Source organism: Acanthochromis polyacanthus, chromosome 9, assembly GCF_021347895.1.
Source record: "Acanthochromis polyacanthus isolate Apoly-LR-REF ecotype Palm Island chromosome 9, KAUST_Apoly_ChrSc, whole genome shotgun sequence".
Taxonomy (NCBI): Eukaryota; Metazoa; Chordata; class Actinopteri; family Pomacentridae; genus Acanthochromis; species Acanthochromis polyacanthus.
In genome coordinates this window covers 9,790,547-9,817,359 of record NC_067121.1, presented here as the reverse complement: position 1 = coordinate 9,817,359, position 26,813 = coordinate 9,790,547, and the positions used below count along the sequence as shown (strand labels likewise).

Below are 26,813 nucleotides of genomic sequence, written 5' to 3'. Positions count from 1 at the left end.
GTGTTATAAACTGTCCGTACACTAAATAAAGCTTTCAATGTATTTAATGAGCTTCGTGTTGTGACACATATCACCTTTAAGTTCAGAAAGCCTCGTAAAACCACAGTTTGTGTTTCTTTCAAGGGATTTCATCTGACTGGAAAATTGTGGTTGCTACTCTTTAATAAATATTGCTTTTTAACTGTACTTTTCTGAAGAGTTTTCTGTTTTTATTTCCCAGTTTTTTTACTTTTTAAAGTATTAATTTACACTTTGACAATAAAATCAGACCAAAATTGTCAATAACATCAAAGACCATATTTTTATAAATTTTAGTTCATCGTCTTACAATGATTGACCATAAAATTACACTAGTGTTTAAATCACCCAAAGATGTTGACTCTAATAGTTACTAATAGTTGTGATTTCAAAGAAAAACTCAATGTCTTAAGAACTGAAAAATGTTTAATGAGTAATTGAATTATATTAACTTTTTTAAAACTATTTTGTTAAATTACAGATAATATATAGTAAAATAACGACAACCACTGATTTACATTTTGACTGTAAAAACTGACAACAGGCCAAAACTGTACGTAATGTTCACATCGACACTCTGTATTTTTAAAAATATTAACACATTGCTTTGTAATGTTTGACCAAAAAACTGTACTAGTTTTACTGTATTTAAATCAGCAAAAATATTGTTTTTCCCACTTGTGTTTGTTATTTCAAAGAAATGTATTATTTTGAAAACTGAAAAACGGTTAATATTTTTTAAAACTGTTTTGCAGATTTTCACCAATTTGTGAAAAACAGAAAAAACAGTAAAATTTTTTAGAATTCATTAAAATTAATATTTATTATTACACATCGACTGTACAAAAAAGGGAAAATCAGCTAAAATTGTACATAACATCCACATCAAAAATCTGTATTGTTAGAAAGACAAATTCATTACTTTAAACCATTTGATCATAAAAATTATCAAACTTTTGTACTGTCTTGAAATCAGCAAAAATATTGTTTTGTTTTTGCTTGATATGTTTTATATTTTTAGAATTTTCCATGTTTTGGTTGATTATGGAAATGACAGATTTGCATGTTTAGTGAATATATTGGTAGAAGGATGCTGAATTTCCCACTGCCAGGCAGGAGGCCTAGAGGAAGACCAAAGAGGAGGTTTATGGATGTAGTTAAAGAGGACATGAAGGTAGTTGGTGTGAGAGAAGAGGATGCAGAAGACAGGGTTAGATGGAGGCAATTGATTCGCTGTGGCGACCCCTGAATGGAAAAGCCGAAAGGAAAAGAAGAACATGGAAATGACAGAAAAAACAATGTATAAAAAAGATAATTGACTAAAACTGTGCAAAACATCCACACCAAAAATCTGTATTTTTACTCTGCCACAGAGTTATGTGACGATCAGCACTGGTCTGTCTGTCCATCTGTCTGTTTGTCTGTTAGCAACGTTACTCAAAAACAGACGAACGAATTTGGATGAAATTTTCAGAAATGACACAAGGATCAGTTGATTAGATTTTGGCAGTGATGTGGCTTGTGGATCCACGGATTTGTTAAAGATTTCTGTATCATTCCGAGATAGCTCAGCATCACTGTAACCATGACAACAAGTGATGATCACATGATTGCGATCCTACTACACATGGGCCGCTGTGGAGTTATCGGGACTTATCCATCGGGAATTATACAAGGAACAACTGATTATATTGTGGGGGTGTTTCTGAGTCCCATCAATTCCTGCCCCCTGCTACATATTAAGGTCACATGAGTCTGTATCCATAACACGCACATGCTTAACCCACATCTGTGCTCAGCACAAGGTCATTTTGTTTGTGGGTACATCTATATTAAATGGCCACATTCTGGATTTCTGATCATCATAAACAAATGCTGCATTTCTGACAATGACATTTGGAGAATGACCAGCCTTAGCGGAGTGCTACACTCTGAGTGCTTTTCCAGTTACAAATAGCAATTTGTTCTTTTACAATGTGTCATTGTCTAATTTCACAGTTTAACTGTATTTAAATCAGCTGAAAATAGAACTATTGTGAGATATGTGTTGTTATTATCACAGTTTTTGAGCAACCTCTGCCACATTTTCATCATGTTAAGATATTTTTTTACAGTGCAGGGTTGGTTTCTGAGGTCATTAATTTGTGAGATTCATTTCTATTTAATTTGTTTCTTTTAAGCCTGATTTTAGCCCCAGTAAGTTAAGCAGTTAAAAAAATAAGGCTATTTACAGTCCTACCATTTATGTTAAATTTGACAAAAAGTAAACAAGACTGGTGAGAAAAAATGCCTTTCAAACGCACATTACTTGGAGATAAAGAATCAAGTGGATGCTGGAAGGTGCGTATTTGGGTTGTTTCTTTGCGCACATCGCGTCTGGATGAGTTGACTGGTCAGAACTGAGTCTGGCACCGCAGCCAGTCTTTCATCAAACACCGATGAAGTGAGGAGGAGGCGGCGCACTGAAGCTGTGAACCCGTAGTAAATCCATCTCTCTCTCTCTCTCTGTCTCTCGCTCTCTCTCTCTCTTCCTGCCTCCCCCCACTCCGGTTCCAGGAGATCTCTCTTGGAGCTGGAGAGGAGAGGTCCGCCGTCTCTCTCTCCTCCAGCCGCTGCCGGGCTTCTTCTCCGCTACTTCCCGCCGCTTCACCATGGATCTGTGGACTAAAAGAGTCGCTGGGATTATCGCTCGGCTGGCCCTGCTCCTCTCCTGCTCGTACGGGACAAGCAGAGAAGGTGAGCTCGCTGTGCGCTTTTTTTTTTTTTTACTTTTCCCGGAGGAGACGCAGCGAGTCCGGGCAGCGCAGCCCCGGAGAGGAGGCTTTTGGCGCGCCTCCATCCTCCTGCACACCGCGATACAAACACATATGTCTGGATTTAGTCTTATTCCACTTCTTTCTCTTTTATTAACTCCTTATTCTGAAAAACTACAGGGCTTTTTAAAATAGATATATTATTTAATTGCGCGCAGTGGCATTTTGCGCGTCCTGGTTGCGCACCTCCAAAGTGCATTTCGTCTTTATTCTTACAGTAAGAAAAAAGCATTCTCCTGCATATTTAGAAAAAATACTTTAATGCAACATTCCTGCCTCATTTAAGTCATTTCCACTATTTTCCTCCCCTGAAATCCTGATGATTTTAGGATGCTCTTAGAAAAAGCAGGTTTCTTCTTAGCAGAACTGAATGTTCTTCTGTTTTAAAGGTTTCAGCTGTGCGTTTTTACCTCTGTAGATTAAAAAAACATACAAGGTTGTCTGTTTGGCTTCTGGTTAATGTGGTGCTGCCTGATGATGATCCTGGGATTGAGCCAGTTCACTCTTTCCAGAGACAAGGTGGAGGTATGTGAGAGACTGAAAGCTTCTAGAGGAGGGTTTGAATCTGAAAGGTTGCTGGTTTGAGTCTTACTGATGGAGAATCATAATGGACTGGAGTGTTTGAAGCTATGAGGGGATGTGAAGCAGGGTGTTGGAGCTGGAGAGAGAGAATGGGAGGGAAATCCGAGGAGAGAGATGGACTGAGGGAGCAGAGAGGTGGAGATGACGTATGCCCATATGTAATCCAAACAGATGGCAGGAAAAAGTCCTCCATCCTCTCTGGTGGCATTCTCTTCTTTCACAACAACCTCCTGTTGTCCTGCCTGTCTCTTCGTCTTCCCTCTTTTGCTGTTTGGAATACTGTCACCCTTTTCCCCCTCCATCCTCACCTGTTTCTTCCCTACCTTTCATGTTCCTGTTTTCTCTCACTTCCATCTTTACGCCCTGAATCACACACTCATTACAAACTCATGCTGTGCAGCCAAATGTTGCTCAAACCCATTATGTGTTATTCGAAATTCCAGTGAAAATGGGGAGTTTTGTGCAAATGTGCGCCAAGTGGTGCATTTAGACATCTTGAATATTTCCAGAGAAATACAGAAAGTGCTGTGTTTGTTCTTTCCCTCAGCTCTTTCAGTGTTCAAAACGAGTTAGCTTCATGTGCTGATGAGGGTAAAGTTTCTCTGAGCTCACCGTGAATCTAAAATGTGTTGGATTGATCCTCGATGCAGAAGTCAGTAGGGTCAATATATTAAGCAACTACCACCAACAGTGATGTAAAGCATGAAACCACTTGGGGCAGCTGCACCTCAGAAAGAATTTTCAGTCACGTCTTGTGTCCAGGAGTTAAAGAAAAGCATTTGAACAGACTTGATACTAGATTTTATATTTGTTTTGGCAGACATTTCTTACGTCTTTACACACTTTATATAATTCCAAACATCATCTAACTTTTATGTAAAGCTGCAACAAGCCAAAACCAAATTTACTAATGAAGAGTTTGACAGCAGAGTGATCTAACCCATTTTCTGTAGCGTTCCAGAAAAGTGGGTTCAAAATTTTGTGTTTTCAAGAATCGTCTAACATTCAAAGCACCACTGTAACACAGTATTTGGGTTGTGGGTTAGACCGCTTTGCAACTAAAATCTGGAACATAAAATATTACAGAAATAACTCAGTATGGATTTTTTGTGGGTTAGACCCCTCTGCCTCTAACCTCCTCTAATATTGTTGAATACAGTTGTGTTTTAAGGCTGTGGCTTCCAGGTTGATTGGTTGGTAGATTTGCACTCATCTGACCAAAATCCCATTTGTCAAATAATCACTAGTGTCACTTCTATGAGGAAAGAAGAGCTACAGCAACAGCCTTTCTGGCATAATCCATTATTTTTTTGGTGTCAGGAGGAAGGTAGGACCAACCGCAAACACTCTTGTCTTTTCAAAACTTGGAACTGGCCCAACCTACTGGAGACTGCTGAGTCTAAAAGCAAACTTGGATTTGGCTGTATACTACTTGAAATCATGTCAAAGAAGTGGTCGGTGTGGCTGCTTTTTGTTGAAACAAATGGCTGACAAGTCGATTTTAAACTTTGCAAGCAGCAGTTTGTATGTCACAGCTGTGGTGGAAATGAACAAACACTTTACTGGGCCATTTGTAAATCTATTCGATTGCAATGGGGAGGACAACATTTGTCTTGCTTTTTCTTTCTTCCAGACAAGAACAAGTATGACAGTTTGGTTTTAACATTAATTGGTTGTAAATAGTTCTGCATGTTTGAACATTTGATTGGTTTTCCCCACCATAGAAGAAACTCCAAGTCGGACATTTCATACAGATGTCTTATAACTTTTATTTTTCTCCTCAGTCTGCCACCATTGTGAAAACTATAAAAACAAAGGGCATACCAACATTTCAGATATACGCAAAGTTTCACAAAAAGTGTCTCTAATTAGATGGATTCCAAAAACAAATCTTTCAAGCTAGTTTTTTAGTCATTAGACGGGTCCAATATGCTAGCTTGCGACAACAATGTAATCAAATCGTCCATACAAAGCACTTTAACAAATAATGCCAACAAATATGAAACAAATAAAGTTGAAAATCACAATTGCAGCTCTCAGACTGTGCAGAATAGTTTTGTTTATTTGGCCACATCCGCTCCTTTCTAGCAATGCTGGCATATCCAACTGAAACACAGTCCCACAGGTGTAACCCTGAACTAAACTGTGGTCATGTGACTTCTTTCATTCTCCACAGAATAAACACTGTAAAACAGCATTACTTTTAAACCAAGCAGCATTTTTAAAGGTGTACATTGTCAAAGTCAACTTTCTTAACATCTCAGTTATTGTGCTTTTAATCAGTTTTAATTACCATATGAATTCAAACATTTATGAAATGGCAACAGAAAAAAATAACTAACCTGAAACTACAAATCTCAAAAATTACTGTCTTTTGGACAGTTACAACCTGAGATCTTTACTTTTAATCCTCATCACGTTATATCCACATTATCTATCTCTGAAGCTTGTTTTTAACCTGTAATCTGATTACATAGACTGTTTGTTTTTCTGTAAATTGGTAAACATACAAAAAAAATCAATCACTAACACACAATTAACAAATGAATAAATGACCTCAGAAGATTTTACAGTTGGTTTTAGTTTTACTCAACTCAACAACCAACATAGTGGATGACATAAAAACAGAATTCTATCTTGTCCTCTTGGTATTCCTCAACAGATCTTCAATTTAGTTGATGTAGTTTTGTTTTCAGAAATCATAACTATGGGCCAGTTCATACTGGTCTATTCCAAGTTTGTTATTATTTTAATAGAAAATATGTTAAAATGGTTTAATATGCTGAAAAATACAGGCTTTTCATGTTTATTCATGTCTCATTTGGGGTAATAAGGCCGGCAGGTAGAGTGTAATCAGTGCAGCTAATGGATTAGTTGAAGAGGAGGTGTGATTTCAGCCCTTGTTTGATGGCAGTTTTAGTGATTTTCCAACCTTAAAGCTACTTAAGGGGGAAACTGAATCAAGAGTCCTAATATTTCACTTTTTTTGTGTGTTTGTGAACCAAAAAGGTACGTAAAAAGCGGCTTCCCTTTCAGTTAGTATGATTTTGTTGTCTGATTTTTGATAAGATGGCAGATTGTGGCCTCTACAGACAGACGACTGTGAAGGTGTTAATAATGTATAGGAAGCATCGTCTGTATGCAGTGAGAGTCGATGACTGTGTAGCTTGTCGTCCTCACTTCTTCCTCACTGAATAAAACATCTACAGCTTCACCAAAACCTCCCTCTCTTCTTTCCACCTGCTGAGTTTCTCCTTCAGTTGTTTCTTGCCGTTTCTGTCTCAGATCTGCTTCTGACTCTCCGTCCCTTCCTCCTCGACTCGCCTTTCTGCTCGTCGCCTTTTCTGTCAACTTGTCTTTCGATTGTTTCCTGTCAGCATCTTTCTTCGACCCGACTCATTTGTCTCTATTTGTTTTCATAACCACCGTCTTTCAGTTTCCCCTCCGCCGCCTGGATCTTCCTCTCCCCTGCTCTGTCAGAATCAGAGAGCTGCCGCTGTGTTGTTCGCTCTTTCTTCACGGTTCTTCCTCTTTACCGTCCTCTTCCTTTTTTGTCTTCATTTTTTCTCCCTGTTTCATGTCCATATTCTTCATCTTTCTCTCTGTATGTATTCCCTCGGCTGCCGCTCACTTCCTTCTTGCACTGCAGTTTCAGTTTCCATGTGAAGGTGGTTGTGTTTGGTTTCAGCTGATATTGTTCAGGAACACTTTGTGATGCCGTTAAACCACTCGTAGCTGGCAGTATTTATTATCTTTAGGGTTTGTACATCAAACAAATGCATAGACCTGAAAGAGCTCTTGAAGAGGAATTACACTGTTTGGAGACATTACATGTCAATGATAGTGTCTAGTTTCAGTTCTTGTACCCAAACTATAATTTATTTGAGACATATGTTTATTTTGATGATCTGATAACACCTTCACTCAGGTTTAAGTAGGTGGAGTCATGTCACTAAAGGTACCGATAAGAAGGAAGAACTTATGAGACTGTATTGATTTCAGATGTAGATGATATACAGATATACAGTAAGTTGTGCCACCTTAATACCTGCAGCAAAGCTAACAGTGGAGTCCAGAAGGTCTGTTTCAAACAGTCTGGTAAGAAGCAAACCAGTCCTAAGAAAGAATCTAATCAGGCTCTTTAGGTGTTCCTATAAAGGGACAAGTAAATTTTTGTTTGAGCGTCAGAATCCAGCATATTTTAAGGTGTCTAATAAGTTCAAGAAATAGTCAATCTCCAAGTGCAACTCTGTGAAGGCCTTTTAGGAGTAATTGTACACTTCTTCAATATTTAGGCTTCAAGTGCTTGGAACAACAAAAAAACCCTCTTTATGAACTTGTTCCGACCACCGTCTGTATAGAAAGATGAATGAAACCTCTGTGACGTCACCTACAAGTTACCTGAAGGGTGGTTTTGAAGCTCCGACTGTTACTCCTCCTAACTCCCAACTAATAAAAGTGGAACAAAGAGGTAGAGCATCATGACCATATCTCTGGGCTGTGAACTGTTTTTGTACCAGGCTGGAAACCTTTTATTTCTGCTGTATAGTCTGACATTTTAACATGGGGGCATATGGGGACTGGGTCTCTTTTGCAGACGCCCTCAAGTGGACATTGGAGGAAGTGCTGTTTTTGGCACCTGAATGTTGGTTTCATTTTTAAGGGCTGCTGCTTGGTTCTCACTGACCTTTAAAACATTAGATTTTCATTTCTCAAAACAGAGTAACCATTAATAACAATTTAATCAAAGAAAGACCAGAGATTGTCAGTTTGTACTGCTCATTGATTTGTTACCAGTCTGACACCTTATTTCCACATAGTTTTAGCTTCGTGTGGGTAAATCCGTATAAGAACCCTGACCCCTGGTGTTCTATGCTAGAAAATTCATTTCCTTATGGATGGTTGTAATCTTCACCACATCCATATACGAGAGGCTAATGAGAGGCTATCAGTTTTTACTTTGTACTTTTGCTGAATATGTACATGACACATTACTGACGCTTAAACAGGACCAGTAATACACAACTGTTACACAGCTAGCATGTGTTCAACTTGCTAAACTATTCAAACAACCGATTAGCCTGTTCGCTGAATCATTAACATCTCTGTACACACAATCCGATCTCTCCATAATCTACAGCAAAAGTACACATTTTTCAGGGTACCCGGGCCAAATTATGAACCGGAGGAATATCACAGGTACACTGGAGATCACGGGGCAGTGTTGCCAACTCCTCAGTAAAGAAAGTAGCTATTGGCTTTCCTAAAAGTTGCTAGAAGTTGCTAAATGACGTCATCGCTGAATTTGCATAATTTTCAGTTTCCATGTAATTGTAATCAATGTTGTAGGAGAGAGGAATAATGTTGTGAGAGAGACAAAAAGTGAGTATAAAACACCCAAAATATGTTTTTGAACTAGAGGCTAAATGCAGGGATTTATTTTAGTTTGACAGCAAAGAAACATTTTCATTTATATCCCGCTCTGTAAGCCAAGACGGGGCCTGCAGCGACTTTGCGATTCATCTGCCGTCAGGCTGCGGAATGATGTGGGTCTCCTCTAATCAGACAGAGGGACTGTGCGGGGCTCCTACACGGACTGCCTGTGAGTGCTTTGGGACGGGGAGGAGCTCACAGCAGCACCTGCTGCTTGTTGAGGACGGTAGCTGCAAAACACTACGAGCTTTCATGTCAGAGTCTCTAAAAAAACAGAAAAAGTCACTAGAATTGTTGCTCGTCGCTTTTGACAAAAAAAGTCGACAGGAGGCTTTGGAAAGTTGCTAGATTTAGCGAGAAAGTCGCTACGTTGGCAACACTGTCACAGAGGCTGTCATAGGGATGAATGGAGTTGTGTTTGATTTGTATGCGAACACAGAGCCATATGGAAACAAGTCTTTAATGCTCAAGTGGTTTCTCTGGGTTACAAGAAAACATAACGGGGATCATTTTTAGATGTTTGTGTTTCTTCTATACTTAGAAAGTGTGTCATTTTTTGTTCGTATTCTTCAAACCCTGCTTTCAGAAGGACTTACATAAGTCTGCATTATGCATCGTTGAGTGTTGGAGGTCTGTGTCCTCCAGGCAAAATGTTAGTCTTTTTTGCGTTGCTCTACATAGCATTTATGCATGTGTATCTTCAATGAAACTTAGGGTTTGGACTCTCAAAGTCTAAGCAAAAAATAACTGATAAGATTGTTTAATTGGCTGCATCTGTTTAAAGGATGATTCCAATTTATTTGAACCAACATTCCACATCACTGTTTCTACTGCGGGTCTTGCTGTTGTTGTAGAGACTTGGGGAAATGACCAGTCGTACATCAGAGCATGAAGTGCAACCTCTCTGCAGCTTTCCAACAAAATGAAGTCGTTACATGAATCCCTTTAAACCTTTGCTTTCGAGTCCGACTGAAAGTAAACACAGAAAGCTGCCACCTGGAACAGCTGCTTAGTTTGCTGTATTAGAGACCTCCATCTGGGGACACTTGCTAGATGATGAATTCACGCTGCTGATTAATCCACGCAACTGGCGTTATCCTTTAAAGGAGGCCAGCTGAACACACACATTCAGTGAGCTTGAAAGTCTGTGATTTATTGATGCATTTAAGTGAAAAAGTAGTTTGCGAACACATTTAACAGCTCTGAAATATGAGGTGTAAATTTGTTTTCTGTCTGTTTTCATGTTGATGTCAGTGGAGAACCTCCATCACCTGAACACTGAATGATCAACATTAGCTGTTTCTGGAAGGAGTGGAGTTTCTGTTGATGTTTTCTTTCATTTTGGTTTGTGGTTCTTTGCCTCTGCCACGTCTTCCTCTTTTATTTTCTGTATCCCCCTCTGCTTATCTCGCCCAGCGTCACCCGACAGCACACTCATCATGCACGGACCATAAACCACAGCAGCATAATAAGTTAAGACTGCAGAGGTGGAGGGATCCCAGCTGCAGGTTTCTCACCGAGTCTCACATCTCCATCCACCCTGGAGACAGCTGACTGTTTGTTATGGAGGAGGAACAAAGTCGAAACGCACATTTTAACAACCGATGACGCTCTGATGACTTGTTAGCTGGAGCAGCGAGCTGGTTTCTCTGGAGTTGGCTTGATGAGATTCGAGGAATACGACGTGTGAAGCAGTTGCCCGCAGGGCCGTGAAGTCACTGTGTGTTTAATCGCCTTCCAATAAGAGTCGCTGCATGTTTAGCGGCTCAGAAACCGGCAGCCAAATGACGAAAATATAAACCAAAGAGTGCCTTGAAGCTGCCAGAATCAGTGATTTACTGTTTAGTCACTGGTGCTGCAGGTTCGTTTAGGTGTCACGGTGAGGTGATAAAAGCAGAATGATAGCTTTCAAGTTTGAAAAAGCAATTCAGCTTTGTGCTTGTTGGTACTTTTTTTTGGTGTAAATAAATGTATTAATATTGATACAGGGTTATAAAAGGATGTAGAAAAGTATAGTAGCCAAAAATAAAGGCAGTAGAAAATACAGGGGGAATCTGTAGATCAGATGGAGCAGTGGTTTGCACATGAATTATAACTTTGTTGGTTTAATCATCAACTCCATTTGAACCCTAAATAATTTATGAGCACAAATCCTTATAGTTTGCTTTATCAGACAAGTGCATGCCCTCTTTCTTGCATAAATGAAACTGCATGTGGAGAAAAGTAAGAAAACTTACATAATGCATAATGTGACAAATCACTTAATTAAAAATTAAAAGTACAATGAAGTTATGGATACTGCAATGCAGAGTCGGTACATTGTTAAAGTAAACTTATCGCAGAGTAATACGTGGTGATCACTGGGACTGGACTGTTTATAGACCACATCGACATTACAGCTTTTTAACTGTGCTCGTTTGTTCATGCTATAAAATGAATACATTTGGCAACCATGCAAACAATCCTGTAATGTTGTTTTTCCTGTCAGCAAAGGCTGAACAGTGTTTGAACCAGTGAGTACGATACTAAAGTGGTACTCTTAGGGATGTATACATGATGGATACATTTAGGAGAGTAGATGACTAGAGTACAGATTTTATAACAACCAAAATAAGAAGAAAAAATCCTAAAAGCAAAGTTTTCTCTCCGTTGAATGTTAAAGTGACAAAAGACAAGTTGTTTGCTGTAACTTTTCATGAAAAAGCAAAAGTTGATTGCATAAAGTAATGGCTGTTAGATTGGTTCCCGATAAGCTGCACTTATACTATTGATATGTTTTTCCCTAGCAGCCGAAATGACATTCAGTGGAAGAACCAAAGTAACTTGAAAATTTGGCAGAAGCAAAAGAGTTCAGCTTTCTCGGGAAGGAAGGAGGAAGAGGGAAAGTAGTCGAACTGGAGTAAAACAAGAGTGAACCTCAGACATTCACTCTTTCTGTAGTGTCTACTCGGTCAGTAAGTAACGAAGCTTGGACACGTCTTTACACATCCACTTTGTCTTTTGATTTCTCTAGAAACTCCTTCAATTTAGCTAACAGCTGTAGAAAACCGTCAGTGCTGATGGTGTTTATTGTGTTGTTGGTAGCTACGAGACTCTAAGGAAAACAGAAAATGATTGCTTCTTTGTGCAACAGTGATACCACTTGAAAACACTTGCAGTGAAGGAGCTGAAAAGCCATGTTCTGCCACTTTATCAAACATTACCTTTAGGTCCAAATGCATGATTTTCTGTTATTTGCACAGCACAAATTGTTAAAGGTTGTTGCTAGAGGTACGGACCCGTACCCGTAGCCTGTGGCCTACGGATACGCCACTTTCCATTTGCCAATCAGATACGCGAGATCTGGTCACGTGACTCCCAGTAGACGCTGGAGGTACGGACTCGTAACATCGGTACTACAGGTACGGACCCTAAACCTGACCCTAACACTAACCCTAACCCTAACCTTTGCTAACCTTTCAACAATTTGCAGTGGTTAGCAGCTTCTTGACTCGCGAGACTCGCGTACGGGTCCGTATCTGTCTGGCAAATGGAAAGTGCCGTATCCGTAGGCCACAGGCTACGGGTCCGTATCCGTAGACACTACCATTGTTAAAGTCTTTCTCCAATCTTTGGTTTAACACCTAAACACCCATGTTTGTGTGTCAAAGTTATATATTTAGAAGATTTTTCTTTAAAAATAATACCTTCCAGCCCTGAAATGTGTCATTTTATGAAGTCCCTTCCTCTATTTACAACCACCCTGCTCAAACACTATGGCACTGCTGTACTCCAAAATGGCAGGTTGTAAAACTGGAGCAATGAAGACATATATGTACAAGCCAGAAACCAATTCTGAAAGAAGGATCAAGAATGCAGAAATCACCACAATGCAAGCTGAAAGGATTGGTCCCGGTGGTTTGTTTGTTACATATGAAACCCTGAAAGGCAGGATCCATGTTTCTGAGACAGTCATTGGTGTAAATCCTCAGCCTGATGTTGACTGATTATTCTGCTCATGCATCGTCCAGCATATAGAAACACCATATGGACATGATAACAAGGTGAACAAAAAAAAAGATTTTCACCCGAGGGGGTCTTTAAGTTTTGCTCCTGTAAACTGCAGCTTTGACCTCTGCGACTGCTGAGAGATGCAGGTTGTTTCCCAGCAGCTAGACAGCAGAAAGCAGCAAAGAAAAATGAACTATGGCACTCCTGCAAACCTGTGAAAAAAATCTTGCATGAACAGAATGTCAGCTATAAACCCACATGTATGCACAACCTGAGCCTCCAAAGGTTTTCTGTTGTGAGACGAAATATAGCCTTGATGCAAAATGAAGCAAAGAAACAGCAGACTGATCATATCATGAGAGGTTTCTGTCATTTCCCTTCACACTTGTAGAAACTGTTGCGTTTCTTCTCTCTTTACTGTTTGTTGGAGGTCTGCTGTTTCTCCTAATTGTGCACTCAGATTTTTTTTATTTTTTAAATTGTCTTATGCTAAATTTTGTTCTGATTTAGTCGGATATTCCTCTGAGCACTGGAGTCCTTTCTGAATTCCTCCTAATCATTTGATTAATTGGGTTTCACCCCGTGGATTTCAGCTGCTTGTGCAGATATAAAGTTGGTATGTTCCCAACATGTCAACACTAAGGATTTCTGTTGTTCAGTTGTGTTTTTAAAAGTGCTATCTGAAATGTTTTTTCTCATTCTGTGGCTTTACAGTCGATGTTATTTTAGACGTCCGGGCTGAGAGTGCAGAAAGCTTTTACTTATTCTAAAACTTTGGCTGGTATAAGCTGAACGAGAGAAAGAAAAATGACTCAACACTCCATTAAAGTGGCCCCTTCTTCAGCCCCAAACCATGTGTGTCCACTAAATGTGAAGATAAAATGAAGTCTAAATGGGGAAATGTACAAATTCTTTGCTTTTGCATTCAGTCGTTCATCAGTGAAGTTGAAGGAGTGCATCTCAGAAGTGTTGTTAAGTCCAAAATCATACACTTGATTCCTCAAAATGCCCCCTCACATCTATCTCAGCAGCTTTTTGGTCTCAGATGCACAGTATAAGTGTAGGTGGATGAAGTGATTGTGATTAAGTAATGAAATTACAGTGGAGAAAAAGTAAGAGTGTAGAGAGACCCATGTCGTAGGATGCTGCTCCCAGCTGTTCAAATTATAATAAGGCTTTTGAAGAGGATACTTTGGGTGCAGAATTGGTCTCCCGCGTCCTCTGTGATGAATTTCTCTGTGTGTGATTGTTCAGCATCGGGGCAAATTGGCAATCTGGAAAGCATCAAAGCAATGTCTGTTTCCAAATGCGGTGCTGAAGAAAAGCCTCACTGTACAGTTGCGATATCTTTCTCATTTAATCCCCTTTACGTTCAGTTGGGTTTCCATGGAGATAAGAATGATGCACCAACAAAAGCTGTGTCGCCTGTCATCTCCACTGTTGGATGCTGAATAATGCAATTTGCTTGCAGAATTGACACGTCAGCTGCGTTATCTTGAGTGCTACTTCTGTCTTTGTTGACCGTCTGTTTAACTTATGCAGTGTGATGTGGTCAGTGGAGCATCACTGCCAGCCATCCTCGTCTTTTTATTTGAGCTTGCATGCCCAATTTCAGGAATCAAGTATATTCAAATACAGAAACAAAATTATGACAGAGTTTATCTCGGCGTGTAGTTCTTGGACTTTGCTTACACAGCAATTTTCTATCTTGAAGCGCTTTACAGTCTTTGCCTCATTGTTCTTCCATTCATACATCCACTCAGAGTAGCTCAGCTCAAACGTTGGGCCACAAAAATCTTTTGTTTTTCTTTAATGAACTCTTGTATTTACTGGAAAAGCAAGACTGTCCTGATCAGGATAGGTAGCAACATCACTACATCACAGATGATCACCATGGGTTAGAGTTAAAAAGAAATGCAAGCAAACATCATAGGGCTGCCACTGATAACTATTTTTCAATCAAATAATCTACTGCCGTTTCACCAGTTATTCCCTTAATCGAAATGAATATCCATCCATCCATTATCTATACACCGCTTAATCGTCATTAGGGTCATGGGGGGACAAAAGCCCATCCCAGCTGACTTGTGACATGTGTTCACCTGATCAGTCAATTTCCCACATCCCATTCATTGTCTACGTGACACGCACCATGTTGCATGCTGGTTCTGTTGCGGTGCGTTTCGAGCTGCGATCCAGTGCATCTCCCCGGAGCTCATTTGCATAAAGTTGACTCGATTTCTGCTTTGTTCAAATTGGATGTAGCATGCGGAGATCTGACACATCGTGAATCTTTCGTCAAACGTCTAAGCTAGTCGTCGTTGAAATAAAATGAGGACAGATTCAGCAACTGCACAGGTTATTTCTCGCCTCAAATGCTTTCAGAAATACTTTTCACTGAAATTTTTTCGTAAGAAATTAGAAAGTTTGCAGTCGAGCCCACCATGTTGGTCCGACTCATCTGCCGGAGTCAAGCTAAAATGTGAAAGCTGCCATGTGACTAAGTCGTGACCCACTAGTGACCGCCCACTAAGTGGGTGATTTTCAGATTCAACACGTTTACATGCTTTAAAAATGAATCAGGTGGACACCTACCATTAGGGTGAAGGCAGCGGACACCCCAAACAGGTTGCCACTCTGTCACAAGGCTTCATATGAGCATGTTTTTGGACTGTGGGAGGACGCTGGAGAAGGTGGGAAAGGCTGGAACGCAAACCAGGGATCTTCCAGCTGCAAGGTGAAAATGCTAACCACCACCCCACTGTGCAGCCCCTAAATGAATATGTTGTTAGTTTTTTTTGTGTATCATTGTATAAATGCAGTCAAAGGACTACATGTTAAAGTCTGCATCTGTAGGACTAAACTGGAAACACCAACATGATAAAAAGCAAACAAAAAATAGCAGTTACTATTTTACTGGGTAGCGCAACTCCAAAGGACATCCAAGTTTTGAACTAACCCCTTAAACGAAATATTCACATTACACTGACAGTGTTGGACATGAAAGTTTACTTTGTGAATGTAGACAACTGAATATTTCCACATTCAGGAGACACTCAGAACGATTTTGAGTTCTTCAGTTTCAATCTTCTGCACCTCAGCGTAATATCTGACTGTTTATTTACTAAATGCTCCACTAAGTTGTACTGTTTCTCTAATTTGTAATCCACGTGTTGGTAGTTTAGTTGGTTTACACAGCTTGCTGATTGCAAACAACTCTCTCCTAATGAGAGAAGTGTATTTCTGAGCCGTAGCACAAAAAACAGGAGCTAAAGGGTCTTAAAATACTCTGTAGATTTGTGCCTGTGCTTGGGGTGTAGATGTAATCCGTTGACCAAGTTTTAACATAAAAGTATGAAGTAGTTCAGCTTTAAATACTAGTCCTCAGTCCCTGCACCAACAAAATAAAGCACGCAGGAAACAGTTAATTCAGTTTATGGATTTTCACAGTGGCGGTGTCGCATTTGTCCGCAGGCGTTTTATCACGCTATCAAAATTAATGTGAGAGGTAAGTAGGTCATTGTTGCAAACGCGGGGACTTCAACAAACTTAGGGCTGCACTGATGGACGAGGGTTCAGGACGGATCAATAAAGAGGAGACTAGCGCTCGCCCTGGAAGGGAGAAAAGAAAAATGAGTTGAGAGGAAATAAAACTTTAATGTTCCTTGTGGGTGGAATGGGTCAGTGCAGCTGCGGAAAAAAGAAAAAAGTAAACTTGATAAACAAAACAAGCAGCACTTCATATTGAAGATGAAGGTGGTCTCTAGGTTGCACATTAGCCTGAAAACCGGCAGATTTTATGGTTAATGTGAGGAATAAAGGAAGAGTGGATGGTGTAGTGCATCAGTACTTACTACAGGTTAAAAGGTGAAGGATGAGCAATAGAATATATATGAAGGACAGAAAGCTACACTTGAAGGTTCAATGGAAGATGGATAAATGAAGAGTAACAGAGAGGACAAGTACTGTGATCAGAGGCTGCAAAGAGTCAAATTAAAACCATTTTATAACTGTGATGGAAAAGCTTTTGACCTGGAGGAGTGTCTATCATTGAAAAGCTATAACCTAAAAAACAAAGATATAAACCACGGCTCCCTGAAACCAATAAGTTGTCCTTCAGCTATTTACTCCCAGGAGAGCCCACCTATAGCACATCGTTCACTTAATAATCATCCACACCGACTTTTCTCTCCACATTTCATTTGTTTCAGTGCACTGCCGGAGCCGGGGGCAAGGTCTGGCTAAAGCTGTTTATCAAAGCGAATTGAAGGAGCTAAAATGCATCCTGAGAGGTTTGATATTTGTGCTTCTTCACTCACAATATTTCAGCGTCGGAGCAGTGGGCCTAAATCACCGCTGGAGGTTGAGCTGCTTTTCATCCCCATTTTTAAAATAACATTATGCCATCCTGAAGCATCGGTTTGTTTAGTCCGGCGACACAGTGATGCCCTGACAGGATGACAGCAGCACAGTTTGGTGACAAATCAACTACGGACACAGTTTACAAAAGACGAATAACAGCGATCCTCCTTCAGCCTGTTATAATGACATGCAGCTATACAGATGTGTACAGATGTGTACAGATGTGTTACTCAGCATCACAGCTGAGCATAATGAGCACTCAGATTTTGAGGTTGTTCATCCGTTCTGTTCTCTTGAATGTGATATCTCAGGAAGCCCTGGAGCCAATTTCTTCAAATTTAGCACAGACGCTACCTTGCACTCGAGGTTGAACTGATTCGATTTTGATGGGCAAATGTCACTCAGGAGTTCATCCGTCCTTTATCGTCCACTTATCCGGGGTCGAGTTGCGGTTGCAGCAAGTTAAGCGGAGCATCCCAGATGTCCCTCTCTTTGACAACATTTTCTAACTCCTTCTGTGAGCTCCCTGTTGTGGAAATTCTGAGCAAGCCGTAGCAAAAACAGTCGAGGTGCAACACTATTTGTCTTTGTAATTTATTAAAGAACAAAACAAGCAACAATGAATCATAAAGAAGGGAAATGCAGAGTGAATATTTCAGCTGAAAGGGCAGAGCTAAGACACCAGGCTCATATGCAGAGGTTGACCAAGACAAACTTACAATTATATTTAGCAGATGTTTTTATCCAAAGCAACATACTACTTAGAGAAGATACAATATGAGGTAGGTAGACCTGGCAGCACTAAGGACCTCACCTCACTGGACAACTGCACCCTGAGAGGGATTTGAACCATCAATCTGCTGTGCCAAAGCTAGGTGTGCTTATACCTGACCTATCCAGCTTATTTATGACAGTGTCTGTCCTCCACACAGCACAGCTAGCTATTGTCTTGAAGACAGCATGGACCCCTTAGTGGAGGAGTGTCATGGTCATGATGTTATCAGTGCTTGATGCTGGTCACAACATAATCACATACCATGACAAAATAAGAAAGGCTGATTAACAGTCATGTCTGGACCTGCTTGTGATCATCACATTGGAAATACCAGTCAACTAAGTGCAAATGAAATTTTACTACAACACTCCTGAGGTGTTCCCAGGCCAGATGAGATATGTAATTCCTCCATCAAGTTCACGACCTATCGTGGGATCTCTTTCCAATTGGATGTGCCCAGAAAAAAACAAAACAAAAAGAAGGCACTCAAGGATATTCTATTCTGACTTTTCACATGAAAGTACAACAACTCTACTGTCCTCCTAGAGTTTCTCACCCTATCTCGAAAGCTTAGAGGGATTCAGAGACCCACCAAAAGACAGAAAAAGGAAAGGGCAAAGTAGAAGCTGCAGTTCAGGGGCCCCTCTCTGGAGCCAGACCTGGGAGAGGAGCTTCCTGGTGAGCGTTTTGTAACTCATGGGCCTCAGCTGTCCACAGACTGGAAAAGCAACAAGGCACCACCAACTTCAGGGATAGGAGAGAGTGTCATGTGCACTCTTTGTTCATCTGTCACTGGCATTGCAGGGTGATTATAGGGATGCAGAACTCAGGAATTTCTGCACAAATTCTGACAAAATTTCACACAACAATCTAATAGGATATAAATGAGGACATTTTATATCCAAAAGGATAAATAGAACTCCACTCTGATGTCATAAAGTTCTGGAAAAGCACCTTTCTGGCCATTATTCAACACCATAGCGCAACAGAAGAGAAGGTTGTGTACTTATTTTATATTCGGTTGGACACTAAACGCTTATCTTGTGGTTACTTTTCTTGTTCTTTTCTTCTTTTTCTGCCTGGCTTACTGCTCTAGTGCTTTAGCAGGTTTTAAAATCTGGTGTGTTGTCTTGTTTGTAAACACCTCTAAATCTTTGGCTATTGACTAAACCTTTGGGTTTCCCATCGCTCTGAGTGCTACTGGAGATGACAGAATTCATTGATTTGGTGTCTGGGTTAGCAAAGGAGTAATAATGTATTTCTCCCCATGCAGCTTTAATCTTAATGTTGCATAGATAAACATGCTGTAATATTTTAAAATATATATTTATCAAGATGACAGCCACCACTGCAGGCAATAAATGACACATACTGTAAATGAAAAAATCCTAAACTCAGCCACTGTTGAAATTTAATGCAGTTTATAAGTTTAAATCAGTCAGTCTGTCAGTAAATCAGTAGCAAAGTTTTGAATTTGCAAAACTAGATAAACTTGTTGAACAAAATGACAGATTATTACGATATCTGTTTTTTTATTGACTATGAGGACACCAAAAAATCTAATTCATTACTGTGAGTTTACATATATAAACCAGTACGGGTAACAGCACCAGCAGCTCTCATTTCTATATAATATACAAGACATGTACGTGGTTTAATGGACCACAAATGCAGGCCTGTAGTTCAATTTTTAGAAAGTCATCACAATTTAAATAGCAATTAAAATAGTGGTCAGCAGAAGTGCCATTTAGATATTTTTCTCAAATCATTCAGCCCTAAAAGAAGATTTCATTTTCCCAGTTGTCATCTTCAGTAATATTCTCTCTGTCAGTTTCATCAGCATTTCTGGAGGTTTTTATCTCTCCTCAGAGCTGATTCAGAGCCACTGAAGTGTGTGCTATAATCATAGCCTAATGACAGATAATCTCAAGCACACTAAATGACTTTAATCCTAGCCTAATGACAGATAATACCGCCACACTCCCACTGAGTACGTGTGTGCATGCTGATATGCATTTTCGCCCTCGTCCCTGGGTGTTTAAATGGTGGTGACTCACTGGTTCCTCTGAGTCACTGAATTCCCAGTCCGACTATTGGAATTAAAACTTTGTTTTCAGTTCACTTTCTGCCTGCAGAAACAAACAGAACCGTCCTGTCCTGCCTGAAAGTCAAATTATACAGCTGTTTGTGAGTCAGGTGACCGAGACTGTTACGAAAGTTGAGGTTAAATTCATCCATATTCAGACTTTTTCCGCCCGGCTGTCCTCATTAGAGTCGATATGATGGACAGATAATCACATTTTCCTTACCTTGAACTTAGTGACCAGTGTCTAAGCTAATTAGGCTACAAGATCTGCATGGTTTGGTTATTCACACGCTCCGTGTTGAAGGAACGGTTTGATTATTCAGCTGCTGCAGGCTGGAGGGATTTAATATGAGTTAGAGTAAATTATTGAGATGCTGAAGGCTGAATGGCAAAGTCAGGGCTGTTATTACTCACCCAATGAAGGCTATTGGGTGCCTTTAGAAAGAGTTGGTTATTTAAGCTGTGGAGGCTCCAGGGGAATATTAGGAGTGCTTGATTAAATCTCCATGCTCATGAAGTTCCCTCATCTGTTCCAGGATTAATCTGGTAAGGAAAATGCTGAGGCGAAATTGGGAGTGTAAATTTGAGCTCATTTCAGGTGTGGCACAGCCGGGCCTCGTGGGAATTTATTGCTTTTCAGTGAGCAGCCTGAGAAGAACAACGCTAGCGCCATTTGATGTGAAATTCCTTGCAGACCCCTTTGGTGGTTTATGATTCATGAGAGAGCAGCATCAGCAAGAGGCAGGATGGGGGGAAAAGTAAAGTAGTTGAGGATAAGTCCTCTTCATATTTCTTCTTTAGTGTCATTTATGGAAATGTGTGCAGGAAAAGTGGAGCCATGAATGGGATCTGATGGAGTCAAGGTTACAGGGCAAACGAGAAACCAGCGATCATGAATCTGGATTTATTAACCCAGGAACAAGTAGTTAAGTGAGGAGCTGACGGAGGACTGCAGTTCATCTGTGGGATATTAGGACCTGCCGCACTGGTGTGTTTGTTCAAGGCCGTCCCCAGAAGATGTCTGAGCCTCAGAACAATGAAGCCATTTATCAAACGCTGCTGTCATCATCGAAGATGACTTGTTGTCGCTTCAAATATCAGTTTTCATCTGTGGAGGTCATGACGCTCCATCATGCTGAGACAAGAGACTCAAACAGTAAATGGATTTTACACTTAAAACTCTATTTGCAGCAGCTCATGTATTAGTTATGACTCTCATAATTTGATATTATGCTGAGGACATTAAACGTACCAACTGTAACTGCGTTAGTTACCAAGGTCACTGTGCTCTTTCATTCTCTATTACAGCAGAGATTAGCCTTTAGACGAGACAGACTGTCCATTTAGGAAAACCCTCTGCTCCACTGGGTGCAAATGTGTCATTCATAGGAATAGAACATGGTTGTACCAATCAAAATAATACAAACAAATTAACAAAGCACTAAAATCAAACAAAGATTACACTGGAGGAGACAAGAGAGCACATGTGAATATCTATGGGGAGCATGAATGCATTAAGCAAAGTTTGTCATGCTGACAGATGGATGAAGTTGATATTTTGGCCTGATGGAGGAAAAATACCTTTACAGAAACATTTTCAGAGGCTAAGTTCATTTACACAAAGCATATCTACAAAATATGAAATAATTAGACGTCATGAAATGAATTCCAGCAATGGAACTCATGAGACAATAAAACATGGTGAGGTATAATAAAAGAGACCTAAAAGGGCAGTCAGGGAAAAATATTTACCTGAGATCTATTACTGGTTTATGTTTAGAGGTGTGATATTTGCCTTGTGAAAGTCAGAAATCAGGTCTGCTGGTGACGCAGGACAGATGTTCAGGGAATTATAAAAGTCATCATGATTCATATTCTGGGGACTTCCTGTATTCTCTGCGTCCTCTCTATCCTTTGGCCTTTGTCTCCACCTTCCCTTTCGGTCTGATGCTCCTCAGATGAGGTCAGTAGATAAAAATGACTTTTCTCAGCTTTCTTTAACCTCTTCTTTTCAGTTATGGAAAAGTCAACATTGTGCTGCCCTCACAGTGTGCGTTCCATGTTGGATTGCAACAATAAAGACACCCATGGATTCCTGGAATACAGGACTTGTCTGTTGAGTTGTGAAATATGGGAGGTCACTGGCTTAGAAATGTTTTTCCCCAGTTCTGTATTCCCTATTTTTCCTGTCAACGGTAAGCTAGTGTAATTTAACACTAGTACCAAGTGGATATTGTAAGAATCCTGCAGGTTTCCATAATTATCATAAGTTTAAATACTTTTCACTTTATTTTCTGTCCATCTGAAGTGCTAATTTTTGAGGTTGTGAACAAAAAATAATGCCAGAGTTGGCAATTTATCCCAAAATGATACCAGATAACAGGCTGCAAATTGTGTTTTCAGTTTTGCTAACATTATAAGCTCAGGCTTTCATTTACCGTTAGTGGCTCTGATGACAGAAGCACTATGATTTGATGTTTCTTGACAAAAAAAACCCCACATTGGGACAGTGTTGTGTAAATCCATAACTTCAAATGTTTAGTCAAGAACCAATTTTTTCCCAATGCTGGTGACAATATTTTGCCAGGACAAGCTGGAGAGGTACTCCCAGCTGTTTGCATCCAGAAATAGGGCTGTCTGAACTACCCCCAGGCACAGACTGGTCATCCAGAAGTTCAGGAATTTTCCTTGTGAGCCGGTCTTGTTGAAGACAGTATTTGTTTTTTAACCCTGGTCTTAATTGTCTATATTGCAGATATTCATCTTCACTGCTATGACATGGATGTTAAAGTCTGTAATAGCAGGTAGCAAATCCCACATGTAGGTATCATAAATCTAGGAATTTGTGTAACACTTGCTTACCTAGCACTCCTTAAATGTATGTAGGACTTGTTGACACAACAAGGCCAGAAAGAGAAAAACCATGACCACAGGTGCAGAGACGGTACCAAATTAAGAAAAAGTTTTGTTGGCTGAGGCCATAAAGTGATTTATTGAAGCAGTCTCAAGGGGATGATGAGGAAATTGCAGAGGCAGAAACGTCAGAATGAGCAGAGACCAGGTGCTTTGTCACGCTCTGTGCTGTGAACTAGTTAAATGAACTAAATACAGAGCAAAGTTCAAGTGCTTCCAAGGGTTTACTGTCAGTACACAAATGTGTAAAGACGCTGACGCAAAATTGTCACTGTTTAAAAAAGATCGGACATCAGTGGAGTTATTTATTGTTGCATGGTAATGAATAGAAGAAATTTAAAATGGGGGATGTCTCAAGCCGGATCCTAAAATTGGGATCAGGGCTGATCCAAGGACTTTGAAACAATGAATATTAGCACAAACCAGTGAATGACTCCTTGCCTACATCTTTTGTCATGGAGAAACACGGAATCAGCCACAACTGTAGCTGTAGAGAGAGATGTAGTTCCACTGTACAACTTTATCGTGCATTAATTTATTACTTAGTCGCTATTACGGTGGTCCTTTATTAGCGAAACTAATACCTAATAAATGTTCTTCACCTGACAAAACAAATCCCATCTCCTCTGTTGGCACTAACTATAAGAGGCTCCACGTGGTGACACAACCTTGATTGAGACATACCTAATTAAATGTATGATGCAATACTATGAATAATTTAGATACTAAAATCAGATTATTGAGTCAAATTAGGTGTCAGGTTGTCATTACATTAACCCAGCTCTTTGCTTTCTGTGCACACAAACATCAAAAGGACAACATTGGAAACTTTGTTGTGCCGTTTTACATTTTAGCCTAGTATTAATAATAAAAATGAACAGATTGTGGGTTTTTTTATTTAAGGCTTGTCAACTGAAAGCATCAGTTGAAATTCCATTTCTTTTTTTGTTTGGATGGGACAGTGCATATTAATGAATGTACAATCTCATAAGTTTACACAAGGTTGCAGTAAAGAAGCCCGATTTGGCACAAGTGCTAATTTTCATCCGTTGTCCCAAACATAAACGTATAAAAGACGTATAAAATACAATAGAGCAAAACAAAGCCAATGATAAATTAATTCTGACTGGGTTAAACTTACCCTGAAGTGCAATTATTTTAGTAAAGTGCTTTCTAGAGTCTGTCATAAAGTGCTTATACTGTAGTAAAGGTGCCTGTTTTTAAAGTGCCTGGTTTTATCAATGTACACTAGTTTGATTGTTAATCAGCCATGTCTTATACTGTCTCTCAAAACTGACAAAGGTGGAGCTTTCTCTGAAAGCCATAGGCAAAGTATTCCAGTTTGTGCAGTCTTTAATGGATAAGGCATTCTGTGCAAAGGAGGACTTTTAAAATTTACTTTACAGTCACCCCAGGGGCAGTGGGGCCATCCCATTCATAGTTTTATATATTAAGCAAGCATTTTTTTAAAAAAAATCTGAAATTCTGAAGGCTTAGGAATCTATATTTCTTTAAGATTGCACAATGATGGAATTACAATGGCTTTTTGTTAACCACCCTGATGACTTTTTTATAAAGCTGTTCAATAGGTTTTAGAGCAGTGACACTGTACTAGCAAACAACCAGGTTGTAAAGCAGTATTCAATGGGAGAAAGGGTCATGCAGTGGAGATAGGATACAGCTTCTATTGTAGTTAAAGGCCGAATTTGTTTAAGATTTTGTAAATTAAATCTTATTATATTGGTTACCTTTTTGATGAGTTTTTTTTTTAAATTGAGGTTGGAGTCCAACACATTACCTGAAGTGATTTACCATTTACAGTTACAGAGGACCTACTTTGTGTCACTGGTCACTTGGTGAGCCTCACACAGTTTTTTCAGTAATACGCTTTACTGGGTTTTTGGTGAATTTGGTGTATGTAATTGGATCTGTGTGACAGCAAGTTTGTGGGCTTTTTTACAACTTTTCCTGTTTTATTTTAACACGTGTGTTATACAGTCAGTTATTCAGCATCAATTAAAATCTTGTGTATTAGGTCACACTGTCAGAATAGAGCCCAATTCTCCAGTTTAGCAAGTCTTGAGCAGCCAGCGTACCTGCATCACTTCATGCTTCAGTTCGAACTGTACGATGCCCTATTTACACTTTAGGATGCATGCTGATCACAGTTTAATGCTTGCTCTGTTGTGTATTTTTTATGAACTTGGTGACCAGAGCTCTGCAGCCTGCTGCTCTTATAATCTGCAGCGACTGCTGATGAGAAGAAGCAGGGCCGGTCAGTTTGTATTAGAGAGCAGGACAGAGCTGAGTCAGTGGCCATTAAAGACAGGAGGGGAAGACGGATTTCAACACAACAAGACAACAATCAGAGCTAAGCACTTTGATGTGAAACACAGGAGGAGGAGGAGGTACGGTCAGTGTGGCAGAGGACGGGTGGAAAGTGTGGAGAGCAGTGTAATGTATGAAAAGGGTAAACTTCAGGGGTCATAGTCTGCAGAATGTCTGGTAGCAGTATTCCCTCTGTGTTTCTCACAACTGCAGTGACATTTTCGACTGCCTTTCCCATTTTATCCCTCACTGACTTTGCTGTATGTGTGCACCGTCTGCTTTGTGGACGCACCGCCTCACATCTCCGAGATGATTTGGCTCCTTAAGATGAGATGAAGGAGGAGGCAGAGGAAGAGGAAGATGCCTGAAGATAGCAGGTATGAAGAAAAGTAAAGGAAATAGATGAGGACGGAAGTGAGGGAGAGGCAGGAAACAAGATGAGGAGTAGAAAAGTCGCGAGGAAAACGAGGATTAGGGTGAGGAGAGAAGAATAAGAGAGAAAAAGGGGAATGAGAAGAAAGTGTCTAGCTAATAGTTCCCTCTGTCGGTTTCCCTGCTGTGACATTCTCAGCTGCTTTTACAATTTCACCCCCGCTGGCTGTTAAGGGAGTGTGTTCATGTTCCTCCCTCAGTTTTGCTGAGACCCAAGAGTGCTGAGTTTCTGCAAGGCAGCAGTGATATAAATATTAATGTTTGGCCTGAAAAATGAACATTTAAGGAGCAGCTTTTTGCTAAGAAGTGCTGGATCTGTCTCTATTGTCACTGCCACCTGTCATGATTAGGATGGGTTTAACTGTAGTTTACAAAGGAACCAGGGTATTACCCCTTTGTTTTTTATCATTAAATTTGATCATGTCTGATTGTGTGTTTGAGATTCTGAGGATATGAACTCAATACAATGTCAAACACATCAGTGTTTTTAAGAGTAACAGTTAGTCAAATGACTATAATGTGAAGGAGCTGCTTGTAGCACTGAATCTACAAATAATTGTCATCCATCTCAGCAGTGGAGCATTTCATTGTACTTTAGCTTTTGCTTTTGGTTTGATGATGTATAACCTAAATGTTTTGGTTCAATCCCACCACTGTTTCCAGACACAACATGCAGATGTTACCTGTGAAAAAGTTCAAAAATCCCAATATACATAACCAGCTAAGCATGAGACAAGATACGTACTAGACGGAAAACATTAGCAACTCGCTTGTAAATGTAGGGAAGCATATGATACCCGAAGAACCTCTGAAATTGTCAAAGATGAAAACAACAGGATAATGATTGCTGGACTCACTTCTAGTCGGCCACTAGCAATCTGATTCCAAATATGAACACTATATATGCTAGGGGCTTCCTGAGTATTGGCATGAACATATGTCTGACTCCCTGTTACAACTGTTGTCACGTGGAAATGTGAAAGAAGTCATGACAAGAGCCATTAGACATGTTACTGACATATAGGATCATGGTCCTAATTTATTCCAGCTCAAATAAACACTTGTTTGCTGGCCTGAGGTC

General features: G+C 39.9%; 4 protein-coding genes across 6 annotated transcripts in view; 1 reads left to right on the top strand and 3 right to left on the bottom strand.

Annotated features, from left to right (window-relative positions):
• Window positions 1-26,813, bottom strand: part of LOC127535343 (tripartite motif-containing protein 16-like) — a 599,330-nt gene that overhangs the window by 284,570 nt on the left and 287,947 nt on the right. The gene's annotated exons all lie outside the window — the stretch shown is intronic.
• Window positions 1-26,813, bottom strand: part of LOC127535340 (tripartite motif-containing protein 16-like) — a 520,629-nt gene that overhangs the window by 284,558 nt on the left and 209,258 nt on the right. The gene's annotated exons all lie outside the window — the stretch shown is intronic.
• LOC127535337 (tripartite motif-containing protein 16-like) overlaps window positions 1-26,813 on the bottom strand; it is a 388,516-nt gene that overhangs the window by 284,423 nt on the left and 77,280 nt on the right. The window lies entirely within an intron of this gene.
• Window positions 2,391-26,813, top strand: part of LOC110966083 (contactin-associated protein-like 4) — a 215,945-nt gene continuing 191,522 nt past the window's right edge. The window contains exon 1 of the mRNA XM_051952984.1: window positions 2,391-2,754. Within this exon, the coding sequence (XP_051808944.1) occupies window positions 2,670-2,754 (85 nt within the window). The 5' untranslated portion in view covers window positions 2,391-2,669. The remainder of the gene's footprint in view (window positions 2,755-26,813) is intronic.